Below are 27,570 nucleotides of genomic sequence, written 5' to 3' on the forward strand. Positions count from 1 at the left end.
ACACGACAGCCCGTTTGGAGTTGTTCAAAATGCACCTAAAGGACTCAAAGATGATGAGAAACAAGATTCTCTGGTCTGGAGGAAACCTAGTACCATCCCTACGGTGAAGCATGGTGGTGGCAGCATCATGCTGTGGGGATGTTTTTCAGCGGCAGGGACTGGGAGACTAGTCAGGATCGAGGCAAAGATGAACGGAGCAAAGTACAGAGAGATCCTTGATGAAAACCTGCTCCAGAGTGCTCTGGACCTCAGACTTGGGCGAAGGTTCACCTTCCAACAGTACAACGACCCTAAGCACACAGACAAGACAACGCAGTAGTGGCTTCGGGACAAGTGTCTGAATGGCCTTGGTGGGTCAGCCAGAGCCCGGACTTGAACCCAATCGAACATCTCTGGAGAGACCTGAAAATAGCTGTGCAGCGACGCTCCCCATCCAACCTGACAGAGCTTGAAAGGATCTGCAGAGACGAATGGGAGAAACTCCCCAAATACAGGTCTGCCAAGCTTGTAGCGTCATACCCAAGAAGACTCAAGGCGGTAATCGCTGCCAAAGGTGCTTCAACAAAGTACTGAGCAATGGTCTGAATACTTATGTAAATGTGATATTTCCGTTTTTTTGTTTTAATACATTTGATAAAATGTGTGTGTAGATTGATGAAGGAAAAAAACAATTGAATCAATTTTAGAGTAAGGCTGTAACGTAACAAAATGTGGAAAAAGTCAAGAGGTCTGAATACTTTCTGAATGCACCGTACCCACCAACCAGGACAGCCAGTGTAAAGAGCAAAGTAGGTTGTCATGGACACACAGACAGAGTCCCTGTTACCAGTGCTTTGAAGGCTGTTTGCATGCTGCTCTGCTCATCTGCTCTGGCATGGGGGCGTGACAGAGGTGAGGGACTTCAGCCTGGTCCCAGATCTGTTGCTGCTCTCTTGCCAACTCAGCATAGCATAGCAGATCTGGGCCTTGCCAACTCAGCCCGAAAAACAAACTGATCTGGGACCAGGCTATAGGGACAGAGCCTCTCTGTAAACTTGGCCAGGCTTCTGGTTTGCTCAACGGACAACATATTTGGGGATTCCTTTATATTAGCGGGGATGTAATCTGACCAGTTGCACTGCTCCAACAAATGAATGTAATCTCTTCAAGAGTGTAGGCCAACTTTGATGTTCAAGCTACAGTGTAATCTCTTGATACATGAAGCAGAAAGGAGACTACTACTGATTAGCTTGGCAAATACTGTCTGCATTGAGAGTGGTGTCCTTTCTGCTTCATGCATTGACATATTTTACTGTAACCTTTTGGGATAGCTATAGGCTGCCTTCTGGCTTCATACTAGGATATTGGAATATATATATATATGATTTGACTTTGTTTCCTGAAGGTCTGTATTCCCTGTATTACACGTAGAGCACCCTTGCAAAAAGATTGCAGTCAGAGTGCAGTACGACTGCAGTATGCTGCAAATACTGCGTCCCCCCCCAAAAATAATTACTGCGGTAATTTTGCAGTGTAACTGCAGTTAGAGTGCAGTATACTGCAGTTATTCTGCAGAATCTACCATAACCTTGTTGCACTGTCACAGCGTTTCCCAAACACGGTCCTCGGGACCCCAAGGGGTGCACGTTTTGGTTTTTGCCCTAGCACTACACAGCTGATTCAAATGATCAAAGCTGGATGATTAGTTGATCATTTGAATCAGCTGTGTAGTGGTAGGGCAAAAACCAAAACCTGCACTCCTTGGGGTCCAGAGGACCGAGTTTAGGAAACCCTGCACTATGATGACCTATAGCTTCACTTTGGTCCTGGAATACTAGGACTAGCCCCATTCTGATCGCCAGCTCAAAGTAGAACATGTTACCATGGCAACCAAGCATCCCACCACCACCACCACAATCATGCTGCTACCTCTGCTGGTCTCCCTTCAAGTTCCTCCTTGGAACCCAACCAAAGCATTGAACACAATACTCATTCTGGAATGATGTCTACTTTTGTAGCCTAGGCTGACCTACTGTTTTGATTCAAGCATAGGCCTACTAGATTGGAAGAATGACATTTAGATTGTCCATGCATCTGAAATGGTTAACTACTTCTACTCCAGTGGTTCTTGAGAATGAAATTCAGCAAATTCTTGTGTGATAGCTTTTCATGTATTTATTTTTGAACCTTTTCACCAAATTGTGTGTTCTTTCTTTTGGCACAATATGATGTGACAATGTATGTATTGGCCTACGATTGTTTGTTTAGTTAAAGGCTATTTACGCAGATAAATCACATTACTGCATGTTGGTCTATATGCAATTTTGCATACATATGTAGGCTAATACAGCCTAACTCTTCTCAGCTTTCATCCATGATACCAAGGCCTGATTCAGTTGTCATCCAGATGTTGCTGTATACACAGAATAATACGAAATCTCTGAGACCAGGTTGCATACACTAAAGGATACTGCCGACTGAGGAATGAAATACATTTGATAGGCAGGCTATGGGTGGTCGCTTCCACTAAATTGAAATAAATTACTCTGAATTTCCTGTCTTCATTCATCCATTAATTCATTCGTTCGTTCGTTCATTCATCCACTCAGCTTTGCACCCTATAGGCTACCCCTCATCGCTCCCTCCCTCCATCCTTCCCAGAGCCGCTGGCTTTTTAGCAGCAGTTTTTTTTCTAATGTTAACCGCTTTTGATTTTGCTCTCCTTTGGGTGGAAATGTTTACTCTCCTCTGTCTCCGGCTCCGTCCGTTTTTTGTTTGTTTTGCATCAACGTTTTCGGCAAAGGTGGACTTCATCTTCGGAGGAGCACTATGACGGCGCGCTGTCGCTGTCACATCAATACAGGGAGCATCATTCATTATTATAATTGATTAATTCGGTGTGCAGCCGACGAGCTGTCATGATGAAGCACTCGGGGCGAGCAGCTGTGGCTATGATGAGGATGATAGGATGCAGTAATAACGGTCGCTTTGCGCGGAATTTTCTCCACAGCGACTGTGTTATTGACGAGAAGACGGTAGTTCTACAGAAGAAGGATAACGAGGGATTCGGGTTTGTGCTGCGAGGGGCGAAAGGTAGGAGACGGACCTTAACTTAGTGTCTGTCTGTTGCTCCCTTGTTATGTTCATGTGTCGTCCCCGGTCCACGTTGCACTATTTGTTTCCGTTGCGTCAGTGATGAGAATCACACACATATGGCTTATTATGCACCCATGCTGTTCTGAACACCCACTTACTTCAATAGAAATTCCAATACTTTTTTTTCTGTTGATGACAGTGTGACAGTTTTTGTGTTGTAGCTCATTCTCAAGTCAGCTCTGCCCCATATCATGTTTTGTGTGACCACCGTAATAAGTTTAATATTGGTGCCTATAGGAGCCTATAATGAACTGACGGAGCCTATATTAACTGAATAACTACTGATATTCTGTTGATTTAAACAGCTTCTCCATCACAAACATATGTATCTGATCGAGTAGACAATTCATTCAAATCTCATACCCAGAGGCTCTGCCTCTGCTCCATAGAATATAAATGAACAAACTACTGTATTGAATGAGCAGACTAACTACTGCCTTTGGAGTTTTCTTCAAACACATGGCTGATTTACTGCAAGTGTCACTTGTCACCACCGGTTTCTTGGAGGTGCTGTGACTTCAGTTCTGCAGGAGAAAGATGCTACACAGTATTCATGTAACATCTGTAGCGATCTGCAACATCTAAACCAAAGTAAACTTTGACATGACTTTGCTGATATTTGTAAACAAAAATTGGCTGATTGCAGAGGCGGTCAGTTTAGTTGTGTAGTATATGCATGCGATCCTGTCAGATCTGCAGTCTGTCAGTGTCTGCAGTTTGAAACACACACACACACACACACACACACACACACACACACACACAGCTCTCTACTGAACTGTACACAGCCAGTGCAGGGAATTTATTTGGACCAGGGTGGAGGGGTGAATGATGCGTCTCCCTAGCTCCAAACCTCTGCTGCAGCCCCAGCCCACAGTCTCTGTCGCTGTCCCTGGCCAGACAGCATGATTATGCCACTAAGCTGTAATTACATTGCCATTGTTTTCTACATGCAATGTTTTTCGTGTCTTACTGATAATTACATTGCGTTATGATGATCCATCTAAATACAAATGCTACTGTAATATTGCTGTAATGATGGTCCTGCATGTATTACTGTATATCCTCAATGTATGTACATCTTCCATGTACATGTGTTTGTGCGTACACGTGTATGGAACACAGTTTGCAACGTCATATTATTTGGTCCGGTAAAATATGTTTTCCATTTCCCTGATGGTGTCCGTTTTGAATGTTGACATTCAAAGGTGTCTATGACACGTTACACTGTCGTGTTGAATTTCACGAGATGATGTTTAGTTGAATTACCTGTATTACGTATGTGTAATACTGTGCAGTAATGATGCTGTCCCAGTGACATTGCTTCCCTGCATTTCTCACCTTCTCTTCTCTCTCTCTGACTTTACCTGGGACGTTGTCTGCACCTGCTCACCCACCCCTCCAGCGGACACGCCTATCGAGGAGTTTACTCCCACCCCTGCCTTCCCCGCCTTGCAGTACCTGGAGTCTGTGGACGAGGGCGGAGTTGCGTGGCGGTCAGGGCTTCGCAACGGAGACTTCCTCATCGAGGTAAGGAAACAGAGTCTTTCTCAATTGGTCTCTCCACGATTGCTTGTGTCCTCTCTCCTTGCCTCCTCCATGAAATGCATTGGAAAAGAGGGTCTTGATGGGAGGGACCTTGGACCTACTTCTCCAGTACGGTTGAGAGGGAGGCGAGGAGATAGGATGTGAGGATTCAAACGTTCCTTCCTGGACTTGGAAGATTCCTTTTCAGTGTGAAGAATTTGTGATGATATGTAATCTTTGAAACTGGATGGGAGGTCTGTCTGAATGCATTTATGAATGTGGGCCCGACAAGCTCCATAAGCGTGGGTCTCTTTTGTGGGAATTTAGGGTAGTTTACTCCATTTTGCATTTTAGAGTTTTGTTTGACCCAGAAAATCATGGCTTTCAGAACAGAACAGCCCATTCTGGCATAGTTCTCGGCCTCCAAGTGAACTGAACCTCTAAAAGTGAGTTATAAAAGTCCGGATAAGCTCCAGAAAGATTCCTCGTGAACATACTTCATGAGAAATCTGTGTTCTGTTAATGCTGAAATAAGGAATACTAAGCTACTGTATTGAAAGATTTAGTTTTTTGGGCTGCACCTCGTCTCATGTTGGTTGAAGTGCTGTCTGCTTTCCTCCTAAACTACTGTAATGTCTTCAGAGTTGTGCTCCTAGTCACTCCCATGCAGCACACTGTCCAGTTCTATCTGTCAGTCTTTTTGTAAGGCGCTTGAGTTCATCCCCGAGCATCGCCTGAAATCCAAACTGATACGTTCCGCTTCACTGTTGTTTCCCAAACGTAACAGGATGAACAGTTAAATTCCAGGCTAACTCAGACAGTCACTATGGATTAGATTTCCACTTGAACACAGTGCACATACTGTAGTATTTGCGTAGCACTCACCTCCTCTTAGCTGTGGATTTATCTTCCGTTTGTCAGGACAAGTACCTCACCTAAATTCTTTATTTCTTGACTTCGTTGTCTTAACATTTGACCACAGCAGGTTGTGGTTGAACAGACCCTCTGGTTTAGTAGTTGAGATGAATGAATGAATTAATGCTTGAACAGACTGGGGAGAGGTCAGTTCCAGTTCATCTTTTTTTTCCATGGCTGTCACTTCAGTTCTATGTCAGCAAAACAAATACATTTTGCGCTTGCAAAATTCAGAACTCCAACTCAGCATACTCTGTGTGCTGTGTGAAAGTTTTATATGCACATCCTAGATGTCTTCAGTGTCGGTGTTCTTCAGTGTTACTTCAACAGAACTACAATGAGATTGCATTTCTAGGGTTCCTTCAACGGGGACGGGTGGAAGTCATTTTGCAGTATAAGGCAGAGTAGTGGGGAGATAATGATTGGCCATCTGTCTTCCTAGAGCATACAGACGCAGTGTTCACGGATTCATTGGGCGCTGAACAGCTTGCGTTTTTTTAAATCAGCTGTCAGAGCAGGATGGTGATGATGTTACAAAAAAAGGGGGGAAACATCAACTACACTGTAAAAATAGACAGACTCAAAACGCAGTGATTGTGTGATGAAACCCTGAAAAGTTGTGTACCTAAACTGAGATGTGGTGTTTGGCGGTTGTTTGAACGTAAACCCAACGTGTACGTGTTCTGATACACAGAAAGTGTTTTTAAAAACAGAATAGAAGTACTCTGAAACACACAAAGGGGTTATTCAAAACACACAAAAAATATGTTTTTTTTGCAGACTGTCTCTCATATAGTCAAGTGGTTTAGAAATGCAAATGGTTTATAGCCAGAATATTGATTGATGATAAAGGGCCCTATGGAGAATAAGTTTTTTGTGGAATTCCACCTTCATTTTTTCAATGATTTATTGATTTAGACAAATTAGAAACAAGAGGAAACAGATAAGGAGTGAAAGTGGGACAGGTGAAAGTAGGAATTCAACCCCCAACTTCAATGGAATGCCATTGTAATTTTACACACTCAACCAGACAGCCACACTGTAAAAAAATATTATAGGGTGAATTGTAATTGACAAACAAAAAAAAAAACATATAATTTATATAAATGAATGCAAGTCATTTCAATGTTTTGTTAATTTCATTTGACCCAAAAATGTAAGAACAAATACAACTTATGTTGCTCCAAATGTCAGTATCTTTTATGAGGATAACCAAAGATAGAGGACATTGAACGATTTAACTCATTGAAAGTCTGTTTTTAATCTCCTGTTTTGCTCTGTTTTGAAAGTGCTGTGTGTATTATTTAAAAATGTTCAGACGTCACGATTATTTCACACAACGTTGTGTGCATATTTTGAAGAAAGAAAAGTATACTTCTATATGAGTTTTAAGCAGCTTGTTGTGCCATGAGCTGTAATGGATCATGATGGACGCATATTAAAACCGTCAGGAAAAATGACGTTGAGTGATGAGACCACCCATTCCCGACATTTCCAACTTTAAATGGTAGAGGTAATTACAGTATCCTGCCATTTGTTATGTAAACCCTCTAGTTACTGCTGGTGAAATGAGCACTGAGCTCAACAATGCCTGCCAAAATGGGATAAACTGGCAAATGATCAGATACATGAATCAATGTTAAACATAAAAATTCTCCAGAAGAAGGGATCTAATTCTGCACTTGACAGGATTTGAAACACCATAGCAGTGTTTAGAAGCTATAGAAAGAGGAAACGACACCATAAAGAGAAGGGATCTAATTCTGCATTGTTTCAAAACGTCTCAGGATGATGTGTCTCAGTACCACAGCAAAGTTAAGGTTTCATCTCCTTTGCATTGGTGGCAGCTCAGTTGCCACTAGTTTTGGTGTTTACGAAGCACTTCATTTTAACAGTGTAGAACAGAGTACAGTGGTGTATGTCTTGCAGCTAAACTAATATCGTCCTACCACTCCCCATATTACTGTATAGTCAAGCTAGAGGTAGCCCCAGGGAATTGACCCTTTGCATTCAAAGTTGTTATCGTGCTATTACATTCTATTAGTCATGGGAAGCTTTAAGATTTGTCACACTTCTCCGTCTTTTTTGGTGATTATTCCTCAGAATAGGATTTGATCTTGATTTGATGTCATCCAACTAGCCAATAATGTACAGCATTGCCCATGAAATATTACATTATTTAGCTCAATGGTAAATTCCTGTCAAATAGTATGATGACATTACAGCAAATCTGTGCCCTGGTTGGGGGACAATGGCAGTCTCGGGAGTTCACAGCTTACTCTTGTGTGTTTTGATGCTCTGCTTGGTCATCCCTAACAGGCCATCGCCAATGTCCTTGCAGGCTGCCAGTAAACCCCTGTTTAATGGTCCAGTCAATACTTGAGATGTGGATAGCTTTGGGGGACGGGGATGGGGATGGAAGGTTTAAAGCCTGTCGGGTGTTGTGGGTGCATCTCTTGGGGATGTGTAGGTGAAGGTTTATCGGCTGTCTTCAGGGAGAGGGGGTGCTGCTCTACAGATGGGTGTGTCTGGGACCTCAGAGTGATCTGTCTCTTATTCCCTTCACTCTATCAGTGATCTGTCCCTTATTCCCTTCACTCTATCAGTGAGCAATCCAAGATGGCGTAGCAGTCAGACGTCTTTGTCTTTGTCCTGTCGTGTCCCTTGTATATATCTTTTTTACATATTTTTCTTCACATATCTTTTAAAAATATTTTCCTAAACCTCAACTTCTAAATACTCTCCTGCAACCCGCCTCCCCCAATGTGGCGTGGATCTGCTTTTTTCTAAAGTATTTCTATTTACTTCGGATCTGGAATCCCTCAACTGAAGCTAACCAGCTAACTACCTACCAGCTATCAGTTAGCAAACCATTGCTAGCGGTCATCAGCAAACCTTTAGCTCGGAAAGCTCTCGCCAGTTCGAACAACGTGACTCAAACCAGAGCATAACGGACCTATTTCTCTCCATATCCCCGGATTCCTACCGCAAACTCTGAACATTTTCATCTGGATCTTCGCAACTAGCTAACCGCAGTCACGGGTGACCACTCCTGGCTAGCGTTTCCATCCCGGAGCAAGCACCAATTAGCCTGAAGCTAGCCCGGCCAGGGCTCCTGTGCTACCACCGAAGCCCACTCCTGGGCTACAATATCCGGACCCCTTCTACTGCCGGTACGGGGCACGGAACACGACTGGAATACCGACATAATCTGCCCGAGGACTCCAACAGGCCCCTCAGGCGCGACGCCCGCTGAAGGCCCATTCTGCTAACCTGCTAGGCCTGCTAGCTACCTAGAGCTACCTGGAACCCTACTAATTCCATGACGTCACCGCACGAAGAGGCAAAAACAGACTTACCCCCATCGCGACGTCCCCCAAAGGCTAACTTGCTACCCCCGGTCTGCTAACTGTTAGCTTGCCTGCCCCGGTCTGCTAACTGCTAGCTTGCCTGCCCCAGTTTGCTAACTGCTAGCTTGCCTGCCCCGGTCTGCTAACTGCTAGCCCCTGCTAACTGCTTGCTTGCTAACAAGGTCTGCTAACTGCTAGCTCGCCAGCCCCGGTCTGCTAACTGCTAGCTTGTTTATCCCCGGCCTACTAACTGTTAGCTTGTTAGCATCGGCCTGCTAACTGTCTGAATCGCCGTGTCCCCAGTCCGCCCAACCACTCACTGGACCCATATGTTCACTTGGCTACGCATGCCTCTCTCTAATATCAATATGCCTCGTCCATTACTGTCCTGGTTAGTGATTACTGTCTTATTTCACTGTAGAGCCTCTAGCCCTGCTCAATATGCCTTAACCAACCATGTTGTTCCACCTCCTACATATGCGATGACATCACCTGGTTTAATCATCTCTAGAGACTATATCTCTATCATCATTACTCAATGCCAAGGTTACCTCCAATGTACTCACATCCTACCTTACCTTTGTCTGTACACTATGCCTTGAATCTATGCTATCGAGCCCAGAAACCTGCTCCTTTTACTCTCTGTTCCGAACGTGCTAGACGGCCAGTTCTTATAGCATTTAGCCGTACCCTTATCCTACTTCTCCTCTGTTCCTCTGGTGATGTAGAGGTGAATCCAGGTCCTGCAGTGCCTAGTCCCACTCCCACTCCCCAGGTGCTCTCATTTGTTGACTTCTGTAACCGTAAAAGCCTTGGTTTCATGCATGTTAACATTAGAAGCCTACTCCCTAAGTTTGTTTTACTCACTGCTTTAGTATGCCCCATTTAGCACACTCTGCCAACCCGGATGTCTTAGCCGTGTCTGAATCCTGGCTTAGGAAAACCACCAAAAACCCTGAAATCTCCATCGTTAATGTTACGTTCCCCAGTTTCTGTGTTGTAGTTTGTATTTGAGTGTGTGTTTCAGAAGATGGCTTCCTGAAATTCTCCCCAAGCAGCTGATTGGTCGGCCCCAAATGATGATTGGAGAGCTGACCCCGCCCCCTCGTCAAGACGCAGCTGTCTCTAATTACCAATGCCTTCTGAAGCTTTTTAAAGCCAGTGTTCTGTTGTTCAGAAGAGAGAGATCATAGGCAGGCTGAGATCATTGCAGGCTGAGGAGAATGCATAAAGATTGCTTGTGATAAAGATTGCTTGTGATAAAGATTGCAGAGAGAGAATGGAGAGAATTTGATTGTGATATAGAGAATTCAATTGCTGAAAACTGTGTTGGTGGTTTTTCAGGGAGCTGAGGGTGATATAGTGTTGGTTGTTTATCAGAAAGCGATTTGGTATGTACTGTGTTAGTTTGTAGCATTATCAGATAGAGCTTATGTGATGTCCTTGGTTTGTTTGAGTAATTGTTTGTTATTCTGTTTCATTTTGTTCCCAGGGGGGAAGGGGAAGGCACCTAGGGAGTGCTTAGGCAAGAGGCCCGCGGGCATACATATACCCGTAGTATATTCAATGTCTAGGCACACTAGGTAAGATCTGGGCGGACCACCCCCTGTATTTTGGTTAGCGCACCAGGCGGTGCTAAGTTAGGTAAGTAGTGGGTAGGCAGGTTAGATAGGAGAGGGGGAGCTTTGACATTTACTTTCTTTGCTTTGGTTCTGTCCAGCCCCTTTCCCCCATATTACCGTGTAAAGGAATAAAGTTCTTGTAAACGGTACCACATTCTGCCTTTTTGTCATCCTTACTCGCACCTACGGTCCATACCTCTTTCACTTCACGGGGAGTTGAGTTGTAGCAGGGTGTTGCGTTCCCTCTTCTTAGTTAACTATAACATTTTCCGCCAAGATAGAACTGCCAAAGGGGCCGGTGTTGCAATCTACTGCAAAGATAGCCTGCAGTTCTGTATTACTATCCATGTCTGTACCCAAACAATTCGAGCTTCTACTTCTAAAAATTCACCTTTCCAGAAACAAGTCTCTCACTGTTGCCGCTTACTATAGACCTCCCTCTGCCCCCAGCTGTGCCCTCGAAACCATATGTGAATTGATTGCCCCCCATCTATCTTCTGAGCTCGTGCTACTAGGTGACCTAAACTGGGACATGCTTAAAACCTTTCTGAAATCCCCATCCGGGATTTCTGTCATTAAAAACCCTGACTAGCATAGCGTAGCCTAGCGCCAGAGGGTAATCCATAAAATATAATTTCATGAAATCACAAGTGCAATATTGCAAAACACAGCTTAGCCTTTTGTTAATCCATCTGTCGTCTCAGATTTTGAAAATATGCTTTCCAGCGAAAGCAATACTTGCATTTGTGTAAATGTATCGATCGCTCGACAAAACAATAAGAACAGCTAGCGCCAGGTAACTCGGTAACAAAAACCAGCAAAGCAATCAAATTAATTGTTTACCTTTGTTGATCTTAGGTTGGTTTCACTCACGAGACTCCCAGTTAGACAGCAAATGTTCCTTTTGTTCCATAAAGATATGTTTTATATACAAATACCTCCGTTTGTTTGATGCGTCTTCACAAGGAATCCACCGGAAAAAGCGTTCGCGACAACGGCGGAAAGAATTCCAAATTATATCCATAATGTCCACATAAACATGTCAAACGTTGATTTGATCCAACTTCAGGGTGTTTTTCACATATCTATTCGATAATAAATCAACCGGGACAGTTGGCTTTTCACTAGGAGCGAGAGAGACAATGGCTACCTTTCAGATTTGCGCAAAAATCACCAGGAGAGCCCCCACCTGTCCACTTACCCAATGTGCTCTTGCAGGCTCATCCTTCAAAGTAAAGGCGTGAAACTACGTCTAAAGGCTGTTGACACCTTAGGGAAGACATAGAAAAAGAGGTCTTATTGATGTGACTTCACATATGCGATAGGAAGGCATTGGAACACAGAGCTCTCAAAATGAGTGCCACTTCCTGCTTGAACATTTCTCAGGTTTTCACCTGCAATATCAGTTCTGTTTAACTCACAGACAAAATTCTTACAGTTTTGGAAACTTCAGAGTGTTTTCTATCCTAATCTGACTATTATATGCATATTCTCGGGGGCTGTTCTCTATCCTAATCTGACTATTATATGCATATCTTCGGGGGCTGAGAAATAGGCAGTTTAAAATGGGTACGCATATTTTGCCAAATGTTAAAATTGCGCCCCCTAGTTACAAGAAGTTTTAACACCCCGGCCATCCTACAATCTAAGCTTGATGCCCTCAATCTTACACAAATTATCAATAAACCTACCAGGTACCTACCAGGTACAACTCCAAATCCGTAAACACGGGCACCCTCATAGATGTCATCCTAACTAACTCCCTCCAAATACACCTCTGCTGTTTTAAATCAAGATCTCAGCGATCACTCCCTCATTGCCTCATTGCCTGCATCCGTAATGGGTCGCTCCCTAAAACGCTCCCTAAAACACTTCTGCGAGCAGGCCTTTCTAATCGACCTGGCCGGGGTATCCTGGAATGACATTGACCTCATCCCGTCAGTAGATGATGCCTGGCTATTCTTTAAAAGTGCCTTCCTCACCATCTTAAATAAGTATGCGCCATTCAAAACATTTAAAACTAGGAATAGATATAGTCCTTGGTTCACTCCAGACCTGTCTGCCTTTGACCAGCACAAAAACATCCTGTGGCGTTGTGCATTTGCATCGAATAGCGCCCGTGATATGCAACTTTTCAGGGAAGTTAGGAACAAATATACACAGTCAGTTAGGAAAGCTAAGGCTAGCTTTTTCAAACAGAAATTTGCACCCTGTAGTACTAACTCAAAAAAGTTCTGGGACACTGTAAAGTCCATGGAGAATAAGAGCACCTCCTTCCAGCTGCCCACTGCTCTGAGGCTAGGAAACACGGTCACCACCGATAAATCCACTAGAATTGAGAATTTCAATAAGCATTTCTCTACGGCTGGCCATGCTTTCCACCTGGCTACCCCTACCCTGGTCAACTGCCCGGCACCCTCCACAGCAACCTGCCAAAGCCCCCACCATTTCTCCTTCACCCAAATCCAGATAGCTGATGTTCTGAAAGAGCTACAAAATCTGGACCCCTACAAATCAGCCGGGCTAGACAATCTGGACCCACTCTTTCTAAAATGATCTGCCGAAATTGTTGCAACCCCTATTACTAGCTTGTTCAACCTCTCTTTCGTATCGTCTGAGATTCCCAAAGATTGGAAAGCTGCCGCAGTCATCCCCCTCTTCAAAGGGGGTCACAATCTAGACCCAAACTGCTACAGACCTATATCTATCCTACCCTGTCTTTCTAAGGTCTTCGAAAGCCAAGTTAGCAAACAGATTACAGACCATTTCGAATCCCACCGTACCTTCTCCGCTGTGCAATCTGGTTTCAGAGCTGGTCATGGGTGCACCTCAGCCATGCTCAAGGTCCTAAACGACATCATAACCACCATTGATAAGATACATTACTGCGCAGCCATATTCATCGACCTGGCCAAGGCTTTCGACTCTGTCAATCACCACATTCTTATTGGCAGACTCGAACAGCCTTGGTTTCTCAAATGATTGTCTCGCCTGGTTTACCAACTACTTCTCTGATAGAGTTCAGTGTGTCAAATCGCAGGGCCTGTTGTCCGGACCTCTGGCAGTCTCTATGGGGGTGCCACAGGGTTCAATCCTCGGGCCGACTCTCTTCTCTGTATACATCAATGATGTTGCTCTTGCTGCTGGTGATTCTCTGGTACACCTCTACGCAGATGACACCATTCTGTATACTTCTGGCCCCTCTTTTGACACTGTGTTAACCTCTCTTGGGCACGTGAGACGGTAGCGTCCCACCTCTTCAACAGCCAGTGAAACTGCTGGGCGTCAAATTCAAATACAGAAATACTCATTATAAAAATTCAGAAAACAAAACATATTTTACATAGGTTTAAAGATTAACTGCTTGTGAATCCAACCACGGTGTCAGGTTTAAAAAATACTTTATGGCGAAAGCATACCTTACGATTATTTGAGAACATAGCCCACTAGACAAATCATTACAAACAGTAGCCAGCCAGGTAGAACAGTTACACAATTTAGAAATAGAGATAAAATTAATCCCTTACCTTTGATGATCTTCATATGGTTGCACTCAGCAGACATTAATTTACTCAATAAATGTTCCTTTTGTTCGATACAGTCTCTTTATACCCAAAAACCTCAGTTTTGTTCGCGCGTTTTCTTCAGTAATCCACAGGCTCAAACGCAGTCAAAACAGGAAGACCAAAAAATCCAAATTGTATCCGTAAAGTTCATAGAAACATGTCAAACAATGTTTATATTCAAACCTCAGGTTGTTTTTAGCCTCAATAATCGATAATATTTAAACCGAACAATAACGTCGTCAATTTAAAAGGTAAACAAGAAACGCACTCTCTCGGTCTGGCGCAGGAAAAAGCTCTGTGACACGGCAGCGTCCACTCATTCAGACTGCTCTTACTTCTTCATTTTTCAGAATACAAGCCTGAAACAATTTCTGAAGACTGTTGACATCTAGTGGAAGGCATAGAAAGTGCAATTTGAGTCCTAAGTCAATGGATACTGTATTGGCATTGAATAGAAATACTTCCTGAATGGATTTTTCTCAGGTTTTCGCCTGCCAAATCAGTTCTGTTATACTCACAGATACTATTTTAACAGTTTTGGAAACTTTAGAGTGTTTTCTATCCAAATCTACCAGTTATATGCATATCATATATTCTGGGCCCGAGATGCAGGCAGTTTAATTTGGGCATGCATTTCATCCAAAATTCCGAATGCTACCCTAGAGAAGTTAACTAACCTCCAGACGAGCTTCAATGCCATACAACTCTCCTTCCGTGGCCTCCAACTGCTCTTAAACGCAAGTAAAACTAAATGCATGCTATTCAACCGATCACTGCCCTCACCTGCTCGCCCGTCCAGCATCACTACTCTGGACGGCTCTGACTTAGAATACGTGGACAACTACAAATACCTAGGTGTCTGGTTAGACTGTAAACTCTCCTTCCAGACTCACATTAAGCATCTCCAATCCAAAATGAAATCTAGAATCGGCTTCCTATATTGCATCAAAGCATCGTTCACTCATGCTGCTAAACATACCCTCGTAAAACTGACCATCCTACCGATCATCGACTTCGGTGATGTCATCTATAAAATAGCCTCCAACACTCTACTCAACAAACTGGATGCAGTCTATCACAGTGCCATGCGTTTTGTCACCAAAGCCCCATATACTACCCACCATTGCGACCTGTACGCTCTCGTTGGTTGGCCCTCGCTTCATACTCGTCGCCAAACCGACTGGCTACAGGTTATCTACAAGTATCTGCTAGGTAAAGCCCCGCCTTATCTCAGCTCACTGGTCACCATAGCAGCACCCACTTGTAGCATGCACTCCAGCAGGTATATCTCACTGGTCACCCCCAAAGCCAATTCCTCCTTTGGTCGTCTTTCCTTCCAGTTCTCTGCTGCCAATGACTGGAACGAACTGCAAAAATCTCTGAAGCTGGAAACACTTATCTCCCTCACTAGCTTTAATGGGCTACATGCCTGGCACAACCAACTACATAGCAGCATTGGTCCGATTCTGTAAAAAGGAAGTCCTGGCTGGCCAACATCTGTAATAAATGGAGCTGCCAGAACCAGAGGCCACCCAAAGAAAAACAACACCCTTAGACTTGGCTCTAGCATGCTCACTGCTCACTTTCTCATAGCGAAAATAATAACTAGGAATGTGAAAAATGTACCATTTTAAACAGGTTTTCTGTTAAATAATAAAAATCATACAATTCCACCTGGCAAAGTTAGAATGTCTTCTAACTTAACTTCTAACTTAACTTCTCAAAGTATTTCCATACAGGACCTCAGAGTACCCCCCCCCCCCCCGGGCAGAGAAAAAATAAGTTGGTGGTACAGTAACCGAAAAGGGTTGGGAACTACTAGGCTAGCATATTCTACATGCAACAGACCGAAGACTGAACACACACTCACATCCTTTGCAAAGAGAAAGAGCAGTCGAGCCAGCGCGAAGGAGAGAGAGGACGGGGGAGGGAGAAAGAATGTGCGCACATTTACATACACTACATACATAGACACACACACACACACACAAAACGCATACCGACACAACACAAACACACATTCATACACATCACACACAAGTACACTCCTATTGTTCTGGTTCTACTCTGTTTTTTATTTGACTCTTATTACTCCTGATGTCTAGTTACTTTAACCTGCCTTCATGTACATATTTACCTAAAATACCTCGAACCCCTGCACATTGATCTGGTACTTGTACTCCCTGTATTGATCTGGTACTCCCTGGTACTCCCTGTACATACTGGTACTCCCTGTATTGATCTGGTACTCCCTGGTACTCCTTGTAGATACTGGTACTCCCTGTATATACTGGTACTCCCTGTATATACTGGTACTCCCTGTATATACTGGTACTCCCTGTATATACTGGTACTTCCTGTATACAGTGGTACTCCCTGTATACACTGGTACTCCCTGTATATACTGGTACTCCCTGGTACTCCCTGTATATACTGGTACTCCCTGTATTAATCCGGTACTCCCTGGTACTCCCTGTATATACTGGTACTCCCTGTATTGATCTGGTACTCCCTGTATATACGGGTACTCCCTGTATTAATCTGGTACTCCCTGGTACTCCCTGTATATACTGGTACTCCCTGTATTAATATGGTACTCCCTGGTACTCCCTGTATATACTGGTACTCCCTGTATTGATCTGGTACTCCCTGGTACTCCCTGTATTGATCTGGTACTCCCTGGTACTCCCTGTATATACTGGTACTCCCTGTATTGATCTGGTACTCCCTGTATATACTGGTACTCCCTGGTACTCCCTGTATATACTGGTACTCCCTGTATATACTGGTACTTCCTGTATACACTGGTACTTCCTGTATACACTGGTACTCCCTGTATACACTGGTACTCCCTGTATATACTGGTACTCACTGTATATACTGGTACTCCCTGTATATACTGGTACTCCCTGTATTGATCTGGTACTCCCTGTATATACGGGTACTCCCTGTATTAATCTGGTACTCCCGGTATATACTGGTACTCCCTGTATTAATCTGGTACTCCCTGGTACTCCCTGTATATACTGGTACTCCCTGTATTAATATGGTACTCCCTGGTACTCCCTGTATATACTGGTACTCCCTGTTTTGATCTGGTACTCCCTGTATATACTGGTACTCCCTGTTTTGATCTGGTACTCCCTGGTACTCCCTGTATATACTGGTACTCCCTGTATTAATCTGGTACTCCCTGGTACTCCCTGTATATACTGGTACTCCCTGTATTAATCTGGTACTCCCTGGTACTCCCTGTATTGATCTGGTACTCCCTGGTACTCCCTGTATTGATCTGGTACTCCCTGGTACTCCCTGTTTTGATCTGGTACTCCCTGGTACTCCCTGTATATACTGGTACTCCCTGTTTTGATCTGGTACTCCCTGGTACTCCCTGTATTGATCTGGTACTCCCTGGTACTCCCTGTATTGATCTGGTATTCCCTGTATATACGGGTACTCCCTGTTTTGATCTGGTACTCCCTGGTACTCCCTGTATTGATCTGGTACTCCCTGGTACTCCCTGTATTGATCTGGTACTCCCTGTATATACTGGTACTCCCTGTTTTGATCTGGTACTCCCTGGTACTCCCTGTATTGATCTGGTACTCCCTGTATATACTGGTACTCCCTGTTTTGATCTGGTACTCCCTGGTACTCCCTGTATTGATCTGGTACTCCCTGGTACTCCCTGTATTGATCTGGTACTCCCTGTATATACTGGTACTCCCTGTTTTGATCTGGTACTCCCTGGTACTCCCTGTATTGATCTGGTACTCCCTGGTACTCCCTGTATTGATCTGGTACTCCCTGTATATACTGGTACTCCCTGTTTTGATCTGGTACTCCCTGGTACTCCCTGTATTGATCTGGTACTCCCTGTATATACTGGTACTCCCTGTTTTGATCTGGTACTCCCTGGTACTCCCTGTATTGATCTGGTACTCCCTGTATATACTGGTACTCCCTGTTTTGATCTGGTACTCCCTGGTACTCCCTGTTTTGATCTGGTACTCCCTGGTACTCCCTGTATTGATCTGGTACTCCCTGGTACTCCCTGTATATACTGGTACTCCCTGTTTTGATCTGGTACTCCCTGGTACTCCCTGTATTGATCTGGTACTCCCTGGTACTCCCTGTATATACTGGTACTCCCTGTTTTGATCTGGTACTCCCTGGTACTCCCTGTATTGATCTGGTACTCCCTGTATATACTGGTACTCCCTGTTTTGATCTGGTACTCCCTGGTACTCCCTGTTTTGATCTGGTACTCCCTGCTCTATTCTTGTGTGCTTTATTTTATTACTCTTGTGTCACTATTTAATTAGTATTGTTATTTCTAAACTCTGCATCGTTGGGAAGGGCTCATAAGCAAGCATTTCACTGTAAAGTCCACAGGAGTTGTATTTGGTGCATGTGACAAATACAATTTGATTTGATTTGGTAATCTTTATATCGCAAAACCTTGTCTTGCATGCCTCGCAAATTCACCAAAGTAGCCTAAAGTTCGCCTCTTCCTCTCAGGTTTTATATATTTATTTGCCTCACGTTAAGGATCTCAATTTTGTTTAAACATATTAACGTTCACACCCCTAATAGTAACATATCACTGATAGAGTGAAGGGTCTAAGAGAAAGATCACTGATAGAGTGAAGGGAATAAGAGACAGATGTTTATTTTATATTTTATTTCACCTTTATTTAACCAGGTAGGCTAGTTGAGAACACGTTCTCATTTGCAACTGCGACCTGGCCAAGATAAAGCAAAGCAATTCAACACACAGAGTTACACATGGAGTAAACAAAACATACAGTCAATAATACAGTAGAAAAATAAGTCTATATACAATGTGAGCAAATGAGGTGAGATAAGGGAGGTAAAGGCAAAAAAGGCCATGGTGGCGAGGTAAATACAATATAGCAAGTAAAACACTGGAATGGTAGATTTGCAGTGGAAGAATGTGCAAAGTAGAAATATAAATAATGGGGTGCAAAGGAGCAAAATAAATAAATAAATAAATAAATACAGTAGGGGAAGAGGTAGTTGTTTGGGATAAATTATAGATGGGCTATGTACAGGTGCAGTAATCTGTGAGCTGCTCTGACAGCTGGTGCTTAATAAGGATAGGGGGTGCTATTTTCACTTTGGGGGAAAATCGTTCCCAATTTAAACGGCCTCGTACTCAATTCTTGCTCGTACAATATGCATATTATTATTACTATTGGATAGAAAACACTCTCTAGTTTCTAAAACCGTTTGAATTTTGTCTGTGGGTAAAACAGAACTCCTTTGGCAGCAGACTTTCTGACCTGGAAGTGGAAAGTCTGAATTCTATGCTCTCTTTAAGCAGCTGCCTATAAATGGGCATGATACGTATGACTATACGTACACGTCATACACCTTCCTCTGGATGTCAAGAGGAAGTGTGAGGAGAAAGGAGTTGATTATCTTGGCCTGAGATGAAATGAGCCCTCTTGGAATGACGTGACCTCCATTTTTTTTTTCTGCAAGGCGCATGGAGGGACCTGGAATCGCCTCGTGGAAAACCGTCGTTATAGGCGAATACTTTCTCCGGCTTTGATTTTATTTGATACATGTCACAATGTCATCGTAAAGTATGTTTTTTCAATATAGTTTTATTAGAATATTGAAATTTTTTCGGGACATTTGGCGTGTTGCGTTAGGTCCCTTTGTTCAGGATGGAGAGCTACACGCTACTTGGCCAGTGCTTGGCCAGTGCGCATGCTATTTCAAGAGGGAAAGAAGTCCTTCTAAACCCAAACAAAGACTGTTCTGGACAACGGACACCTTGTACAACATTCTGATGGAAGACCAACAAAAGTAGGACCCATGTTGGGATGCTATTTCATATATCTGTCGAACTGTGCAATCGGTACCGTTTGCCTTGAATCAATGCTGTTGTGTTTTAGCTATTGTGCTAAGCTAATATGACGCTATATTGTGTTTTCGCTGTAAAACACTTAAAAAATCGGAAATATTGGCTGTATTCACAAGATCTTCGTCTTTCATTTGCTATACACCATATATTTTTCAGAAAAGTTTTATGATGAGTTTTTAGATATTTGACGTTCGTGTCTGTATTTACTCTGGTTGCTCTGGTGCTATTTTTGACGTTAGCTGTGATGGTAGCATCAATGTAAAACTGATTTATAGCTCAAATATGCACATTTTTCGAACAAAACATAGATTTATTGTGTAACATGTTATAGGACTGTCATCTGAGGAAGTTGTTTCTTGGTTAGTTTGGTTGGATCTTGGTTAGTTAGGTTGGCTTTGTGCATGCTACCTGTGCTGTGAAAGAAATGTCTGTGCTTTTTTCTATTTGGTGGTGAGCTAACATAAATATACGTGGTGTTTTCGCTGTAAAACATTTTAAAAATCGGACATGTTGGCTGGATTCACAAGATGTTTATCTTTCAAATGCTGTATTGGACTTGTTAATGTGTGAAAGTGAAATATTTCTCAAAAATATTTTTTGAATTTCGCGCTCTGCCTTTTCAGTGGAATGTGGGAGGAGTTCCGCTAGCGGAACCCCTGTCCTAAACAGGTTAACCTATTGTGACACTGTAGCCTAGGTTACTTTGGTGATCCACTGTTGTCCACTGTGACAGTAGCTCGAGCTGTAGATGCTGTCCACTGTGATGTGGTGCTGAATCTCTGATTGTCTCTGTCACAGTGTGTTTCCTTACTTTAGCACTCTAGCATATAGCTGTATGCTGGAAAGAAAATACCCACACCACATGTATATGTATATTGTATACAGTGCATTAGGAATGTATTCAGACCCCTTGACTTTTTCCACATTTTGTTACATTACAGCCTTATTCTAAAATGGATTAAATAAAAACATGTCCTCATCAATCTACACACAATACCCCATAATGACAAAGCTAAAACAGGTTTTTTGACATGTTTGCAAATGTATTACCAAAAAAAAAGTATTCCCTTCACTCTCATTCATTCTCTTCCAGATAGACACATGGCATTCTGTCAAAGCCCAGTAAACAGAGCACTGTTGTCAGTGAGCTTGTGTCAGCTTTTCATTGCTAACGTAATTATTCAACATTTGGTCCAAATGAGCATTCAAGCTGCATCAACACCAACCTATCCAGGAGGTACACACACAGCAGTAAAATTAAGTGGCTGTATATGCTTAGGTGAATGCTGAAAGAATTTTCGGAGGTACTGGAAGTGGGAAGCCCTTAGGGTCACGGCAGGTTGTAATATGGTTTGTTAATGCACAAAGTGGATGTACAGTTGAAGTCGTAAGTTTACATGCACTTAGGTTGGAGTCATTAAAACTAGTTTTTCAACCACTCCACAAATTTCTTGTTAACAAACTATAGTTTTGGCAAGTCGGGTTGGGCATCTACTTTGTGCATGACACAAGTCATTTTTCCAACAATTGTTTATAGACAGATTATTTCACTTATAATTCACTGTATCACAATTCCAGTGGGTCAGAAGTTTACATACACTAAGTTGACTGTGTCTTTAAACAGCTTGGAAAATTACAGAAAATTATGTAATGGCTTTAGAAGCATCTGATAGGCTAATTGACATCATTTGAGTCAATTGGAGGTGTACCTGTGGATGTATTTCAAGGCATACCTTCAAGCTCAGTGCCTCTTTGCTTGACATCATGGGAAAATCAAAAGAAATCAGCCAGGACCTCAGAAAAAAAATTGAGACCTCAACAAGTCTGGTTCATCTTTGGGAGCTATTTCCAAACGCCTGAAGGTACCACGTTCATCTGTACAAACAATAGTACGCAAGTATAAACACCATGGGACCACGCAGCCGTCATACCGCTCAGTAAGGGGACACGTTCTGTCTCCTAGAGATGAACATACTTTGGTGCGAAAAGTGCAAATCAAACAACAGCAAAGGACCTTGTGAAGATGCTGGAGGAAGTAGGTACAAAAGTATCTATATCCACAGTAAAACGAGTCCTATATCGACATAACCTGAAAGGCCGCTCAGCAAGGAAGAAGCCACTGCTCCAAAACTGCCATAAAAAAGCCAGACTACGGTTTGCAACTGCATATTGGGACAAAGATCGTACTTTTTGGAGAAATGTCCTCTGGTCTGTTTGGCCATAATGACCATTGTTATGTTTGGAGGAAAAAGGGGGAAGCTTGCAAGCCGAAGAACACCATCCCATGTGGGGGTTCTTTGCTGCAGGAGGGACTGGTGCACTTCACAAAATAGATGGCATCATGAGGCAGGAAAATTATGTGGATATATTGAAGCAACATCTCAAGACATCAGTCAGGAAGTTAAAGCTTGTTCTCAAATGGGTCTTCCAAATGGACAATGACCCAAAGCATACTTCCAGAGATGTGGCAAAATGGCTTAAGGAGTGGCCATCACAAAGCCCTGACCTCAATCCCATAGAACATTTGTGGGCAGAACTGAAAAAGCGTGTGAGAGCCAGGAGGCCTACAAACCTGACTCAGTTACACCAGCTCTGTCAGGAGGAATGGGCCAAAATTCACCTAACTTATTGTGGGAAGCTTGTGGAAGGCTACCCGAAACGTTTGACCCAAGTTAAACAATTTAAAGGCAATGCTAGCAAATACTAATTGAGTGTATGTAAACTTCTGACCCACTGGGAATGTAATGAGAGAAATAAAAGCTGAAATAAATCATTCTCTCTATTATTCTGACATTGTCACGCCCTGACCTTAGAGCCTTTTTATGTCTCTAGTTGGTTTGGTCAGGGTGTGATTTGGGGTGGGCATTCTATGTTTTGTTTTCTATGTTTCTTTATTTCTATGTTTTGGCCGGGTATGGTTCTCAATCATGGACAGCTGTCTATCATTGTCTCTGATTGGGAATCATACTTAGGTAGCCCTTTTTCCCTCCATTCAGTGTGGGTAGTTGTCTTTGTTTGTGGCACTATAGCCCTTAAGCTTCACGGTCGTTTTGTATTGTTTATTGTTTTTGTTGGCGTCATTCCAAAATAAAAAGTAGTGTACGCTGACCACCCTGCACCTTGGTCTTCTTCCAGCATCGGCCGTGACAGACATTTCACATACTTAAAATAAAGTGGTGATCCTAACTGACCTAAGACAGGGAATTTCTACTAGGATTAAATGTCAGGAATTGTGAAAAAACTGAGTTTAAATGTATTTGGCTAAGGTGTATGTAACCTTCCGACTTCAACTGTATATTTACATAAACATGTATGTATGGCTTTGGTAGTGAAGATAATGACAGTGCTGCTGGCCTGAACGGCCATGGCCAAACGGACCTCCACATATTTCAAGGTGTAGTGATCACACCAGGTCTGACATGCATGCACATTAAAATGTGTTCCGGCTCCAATTTAACCAATTGAAAATATACACAGAGTGTACAAAACATTAAGAACACCTGCTCTTTCCATGACATAGACTGACCAGGTAAATCCAGGTGAAAGCTATGATCCCTTATTGATGTCACTTCTTAAATCCACTTCTTAAATCCACCACTAGTCAAATTGTATTTGTCACATGTGCCGAATGCTTAGTTACAAGCCCTTAACCAACAATGCAGTTAAAAAAATAGAGTTAAGAAAATATTTACAAAATAAACTGAAGTGAAAAAAACCTATAAAAATAAAATCAAAAAGTAAAAATGAGGTAAAACGGATTTAATTGTGCCTGCATTTAAGTCCCCAGACACTAGGAGCGCCGCCTCTGAATGAGCATTTTCTTGTTTGCTTAAGGCCTTATACAGCTCGTTGAGTGCGGTCTTAGTGCCAGCATCGGTTTGTGGTGGGAAATAGACAGCTACGAATAATATAGATGAAAACTCTCTTGGTATATAGTGTGGTCTACAGCTTATCATGAGGTATTCTACCTCAGGCGAGCAATACCTCGAGACTTCTTTAATATTAGACATCGTGCACCAGAAGTTATTGACAAATAGACACACAACCCCGCCCCACGTCTTACCAGACATAGCTGCTCTGTTCTGCCGATGTACGGAGAAGCCAGCCAGCTCTACATTATCCGTGTCGTCCTTCAGTCAAGTCTCGGTGAAACATAAGATATTACAGTTTTTAATGTCCCGTTGGTAGGATAGTCTTAATCGTAGATCGTCCAGTTTGTTTTCCAATGATTGCACGTTGGCCAATAATATGGGGGGGGAGTGGTGTTTTACCTACTCGTCGGCTAATTCTTACAAGGCACCCCGCCTTCCTCCCCCTTTTCCTCTGATGATGACGGGGATTTGGGCCTTCTCTTGATAAAGCAGTATTTCCTTCATGTCGGACTCATTAAAGAAAAAATCTTAGTCCAGTTCGAGGTGAATAATCGTCAAGAAATTGTCCAGAAGCTCTTTTTTGGTCATAAGAGACGGTAGCAGCAACATTATGTACAAAATGAATTACAAACAATGCGAAAAAACAATTGGTTAGGAGCCTGTAAAAGGGGTGGGGTGGGGTTTGTAGACAGGTTAAAGAAGGATTTTTATGCCTTGAGACAATTGAGACATGGATTGTGTATGTGTGCTATTCAGAGGGTGAATGGGCAAGAAAAAAATGTAAGTGCCTTTGAACGGGGAATGGTAGCAGGTGCCAGGCGCACCAGACGACTCAATATTAGGAAGGTGTTTTTTCTGTTTTGTACACTCAGCGTATCATAGCTCAGATATACAATTTAACATTCATATTCACCTGACGTTCAGGTCGGATGTGAGGCAGTCACAATCAAGCATTGTTTGTTTGAACAGCCTCTCTCTCTGAGAGTGTAGATAAAAGGACTCGGGGCTGCATCCCAAATGGCATCCTATTCCCTACATAGTGCACTACTTTTGACCATTCCCTATGGGCCATTTGGGAATGCCATTTGGGACTCAGCCTCTGTGCATCCTCACAACAATACAGAAGCTCTTAGCAGTGGCCCTCCAATGCTCTTTAGCTCCCCGTTGGATGAGGAGCTCTTATTTGTCTGTGTGGCTCCCTCTACTCTCACAGAGAACACAGCAGCTGCTTGAAATAACCTATAATCTAGCTTATGTTTAGCAATGATGTTATGTTCCCTGCAGGAACAGATTTTCAGTGTGAAAGGTCATGGTGTGTTTGTGTTTGTGTTTGTGACGGCGGGGGGTGGGTGTAGGTGTGTTTGTGTTTGTGAGGGCAGGTGGTGGGTGTAGGTGTGTTTGTGTGTTTGTGATTGTGAAGGCGGTCGGTCGGTGTGTAGGTGTGTGTGTGTGTGTGTGTGTGTGCGTGCGCTCATGCGTGAAGAAGGAACGTATTTTCAGTGTTTAAAGGTACAATCTGAAGTTGAAACAATAACAAAGCCTTTTTCCCCACCATTGTTTTGGTAAAAGAGAGGAAAAGTTAAAACAAAGCTCCAATTGCAACTGGCCTTTTTTAAAAATGTTTTGTTGTCTTCAAAACACCATTTCATTTATTTAAATAAGAGGATAAGAGTTGAGCACATTCTCTCCCTCTACCTGGTACTGTATTGATATGACACTCAGCCAGCCCTTCTCAGCCCTCTGCAGTGCTCTGCTCTCTCTGTGTCCATGACCGTGACTATCTCATGGACGGTAGCCCAGAGAATGCAGGGCATGCCTTGGAGGTACCTCATGGCCTAATAACCACACAACCTGTCACTAAAGTAAACATCCCTGCTTGGTGTAACCTATTTTGAGGATAGGAGGAAAGTGAATTGGTAGCCATTTACTAACATTTCCAACGGTCTCTTAATTGTTTATTTGTTGATATTGTAGTAAAATGCATTTGAAATAATCCAATCCAAGCTTTTAGAATGATGACGTTGTTCAGTGTTACGTTGTCCCCAAGGGAAAACATGAGAGATATAGTCTGAATTCACAGGAATCACCATTATTGCCCAATGAATAGCCAGTAGAATCCTTATACTTCCTATTCATTGGGTAATGGGGATTCTTGTAAATACATTCTTACTATAGAATGTAAATACAATCTCATTAGTGACGGTGGGGACCTGTTCATTCGTTCTCTACACATGCTGCTGGATGTCCAGGGTTCACGCACGTCGTAATACATCACAATGGTCACCTAGCAACCAGCTTCACATTGTGTCCCTAGGCTCGCTGGGATGGATAAAAGGGAGGCAGACAGCTGTTAGAGATTTACTAGCAGCACCCTCTCTGTCTCTGTCTCCCTGATGGGCTGGGTACTCTAATCTGAACGTGTTTTTAAAACGTGTGCGAGTGGCTGGGGTTTGGTGACAGTGTGATTGAGATGTGTAGCTGTGTGTCTCAAGCCATGAAAGTTGGCGCGTTATGTTCAGTAGTTCCAAAAACATCCGGTGATTTTGCAGAGAGCCACATCAATTTCCAGAAATACTCATAATAAACGTTGATCAAAGATACAAGTGTTATTCATGGAATTTTAGATCCACTTCTCCTTAATGCAACTGCTGTGTCAGATTTTGTCACGCCCTGACCTTAGAGATCCTTTTTATGTCTCTATTTTGGTTTGGTCAGGGTGTGAGTTGGGGTGGGTATTCTATGTTCTATTACTTGTATTTCTATGTTTTGGCCGGGTAGGGTTCTCAATCAGGGACAGCTGTCTATCGTTGTCTCTGATTGAGAACCATACTTAGGTATCCCTTTTTCCCACCTGTCTTTGTGGGAAGTTGACTTTGTTTAGGGCACATAGCCTTTGAGCTTCACGGTTTTGTTTTTGTAGTGTTTATTGTTTTGTTCGGCGTCATTTTGATTAAATAAAGAATATTTACGCTTACCACGCTGCACCTTGGTCTCCTCACTACGGCGGCCGTGACAGATTTCAAGAAAGCTTTACGGAAAAAGCAAACCATGCAATAATCTGAGGTCGGCGCTCAGAGCCCAATCAAGACAAAAGATATCCGCCATATTGTGCAGTCAACAGAAGTCAGAAATAACATTATAAATATTCACTTACCTTTGATGATCTTCATCAGAATGCACTCCCAGGAATCCCAGTTCCACAATAAATGTTTGATTTGTTCGATAATGTCCATCATTTATGTCCAAATAGCTACTTTTGTTAGTGCGTTTGGTAAACAAATCAAAACTCACGAAGAGCGTTCACTAGTTGCAGACGAAATGTCAAAAAGTTCCGTTACCGTCCGTAGAAACATGTCAAACGATGTATAGAATCAATCTTTAGGATGTTTTTAACATAAATCTTATTATAATGTTCCATCCGGAGAATTCCTTTGTCTTCAGAAAAAGCCAATGGAACGGGAGCTACCTCTCATGTGAAAGCGCGTGACCTGCTCCTGGCACTCTGCCAGACCTCTGACTCAATCCCCTCTCAATCAGCCCCCATTTACAGTAGCAGCCTCAAACAAGTTTCTAAAGACGGTTGACATCTAGTGGAAGCCTTAGGAAGTGCAACATGACCAATATCCCACTGTATCTTCAATAGGGGCTGAGTTGAAAATCGACCACTCAGTTTTCCCACTTCCTGGT

General features: G+C 42.9%; 1 protein-coding gene across 1 annotated transcript in view; it reads left to right on the plus strand.

Moving 5' to 3' along the window:
* Positions 1 to 27,570, plus strand: part of shank2b (SH3 and multiple ankyrin repeat domains 2b) — a 143,007-nt gene that overhangs the window by 67,551 nt on the left and 47,886 nt on the right. The window contains exons 14-15 of the mRNA XM_039000668.1: positions 2,990 to 3,072; positions 4,541 to 4,665. Coding sequence (XP_038856596.1) covers positions 2,990 to 3,072; positions 4,541 to 4,665 — 208 coding nt within the window. The remainder of the gene's footprint in view (positions 1 to 2,989; positions 3,073 to 4,540; positions 4,666 to 27,570) is intronic.

The sequence above is a fragment of the Salvelinus namaycush genome, chromosome 9 (genome assembly GCF_016432855.1).
Source record: "Salvelinus namaycush isolate Seneca chromosome 9, SaNama_1.0, whole genome shotgun sequence".
NCBI lineage: Eukaryota > Metazoa > Chordata > Actinopteri > Salmoniformes > Salmonidae > Salvelinus > Salvelinus namaycush.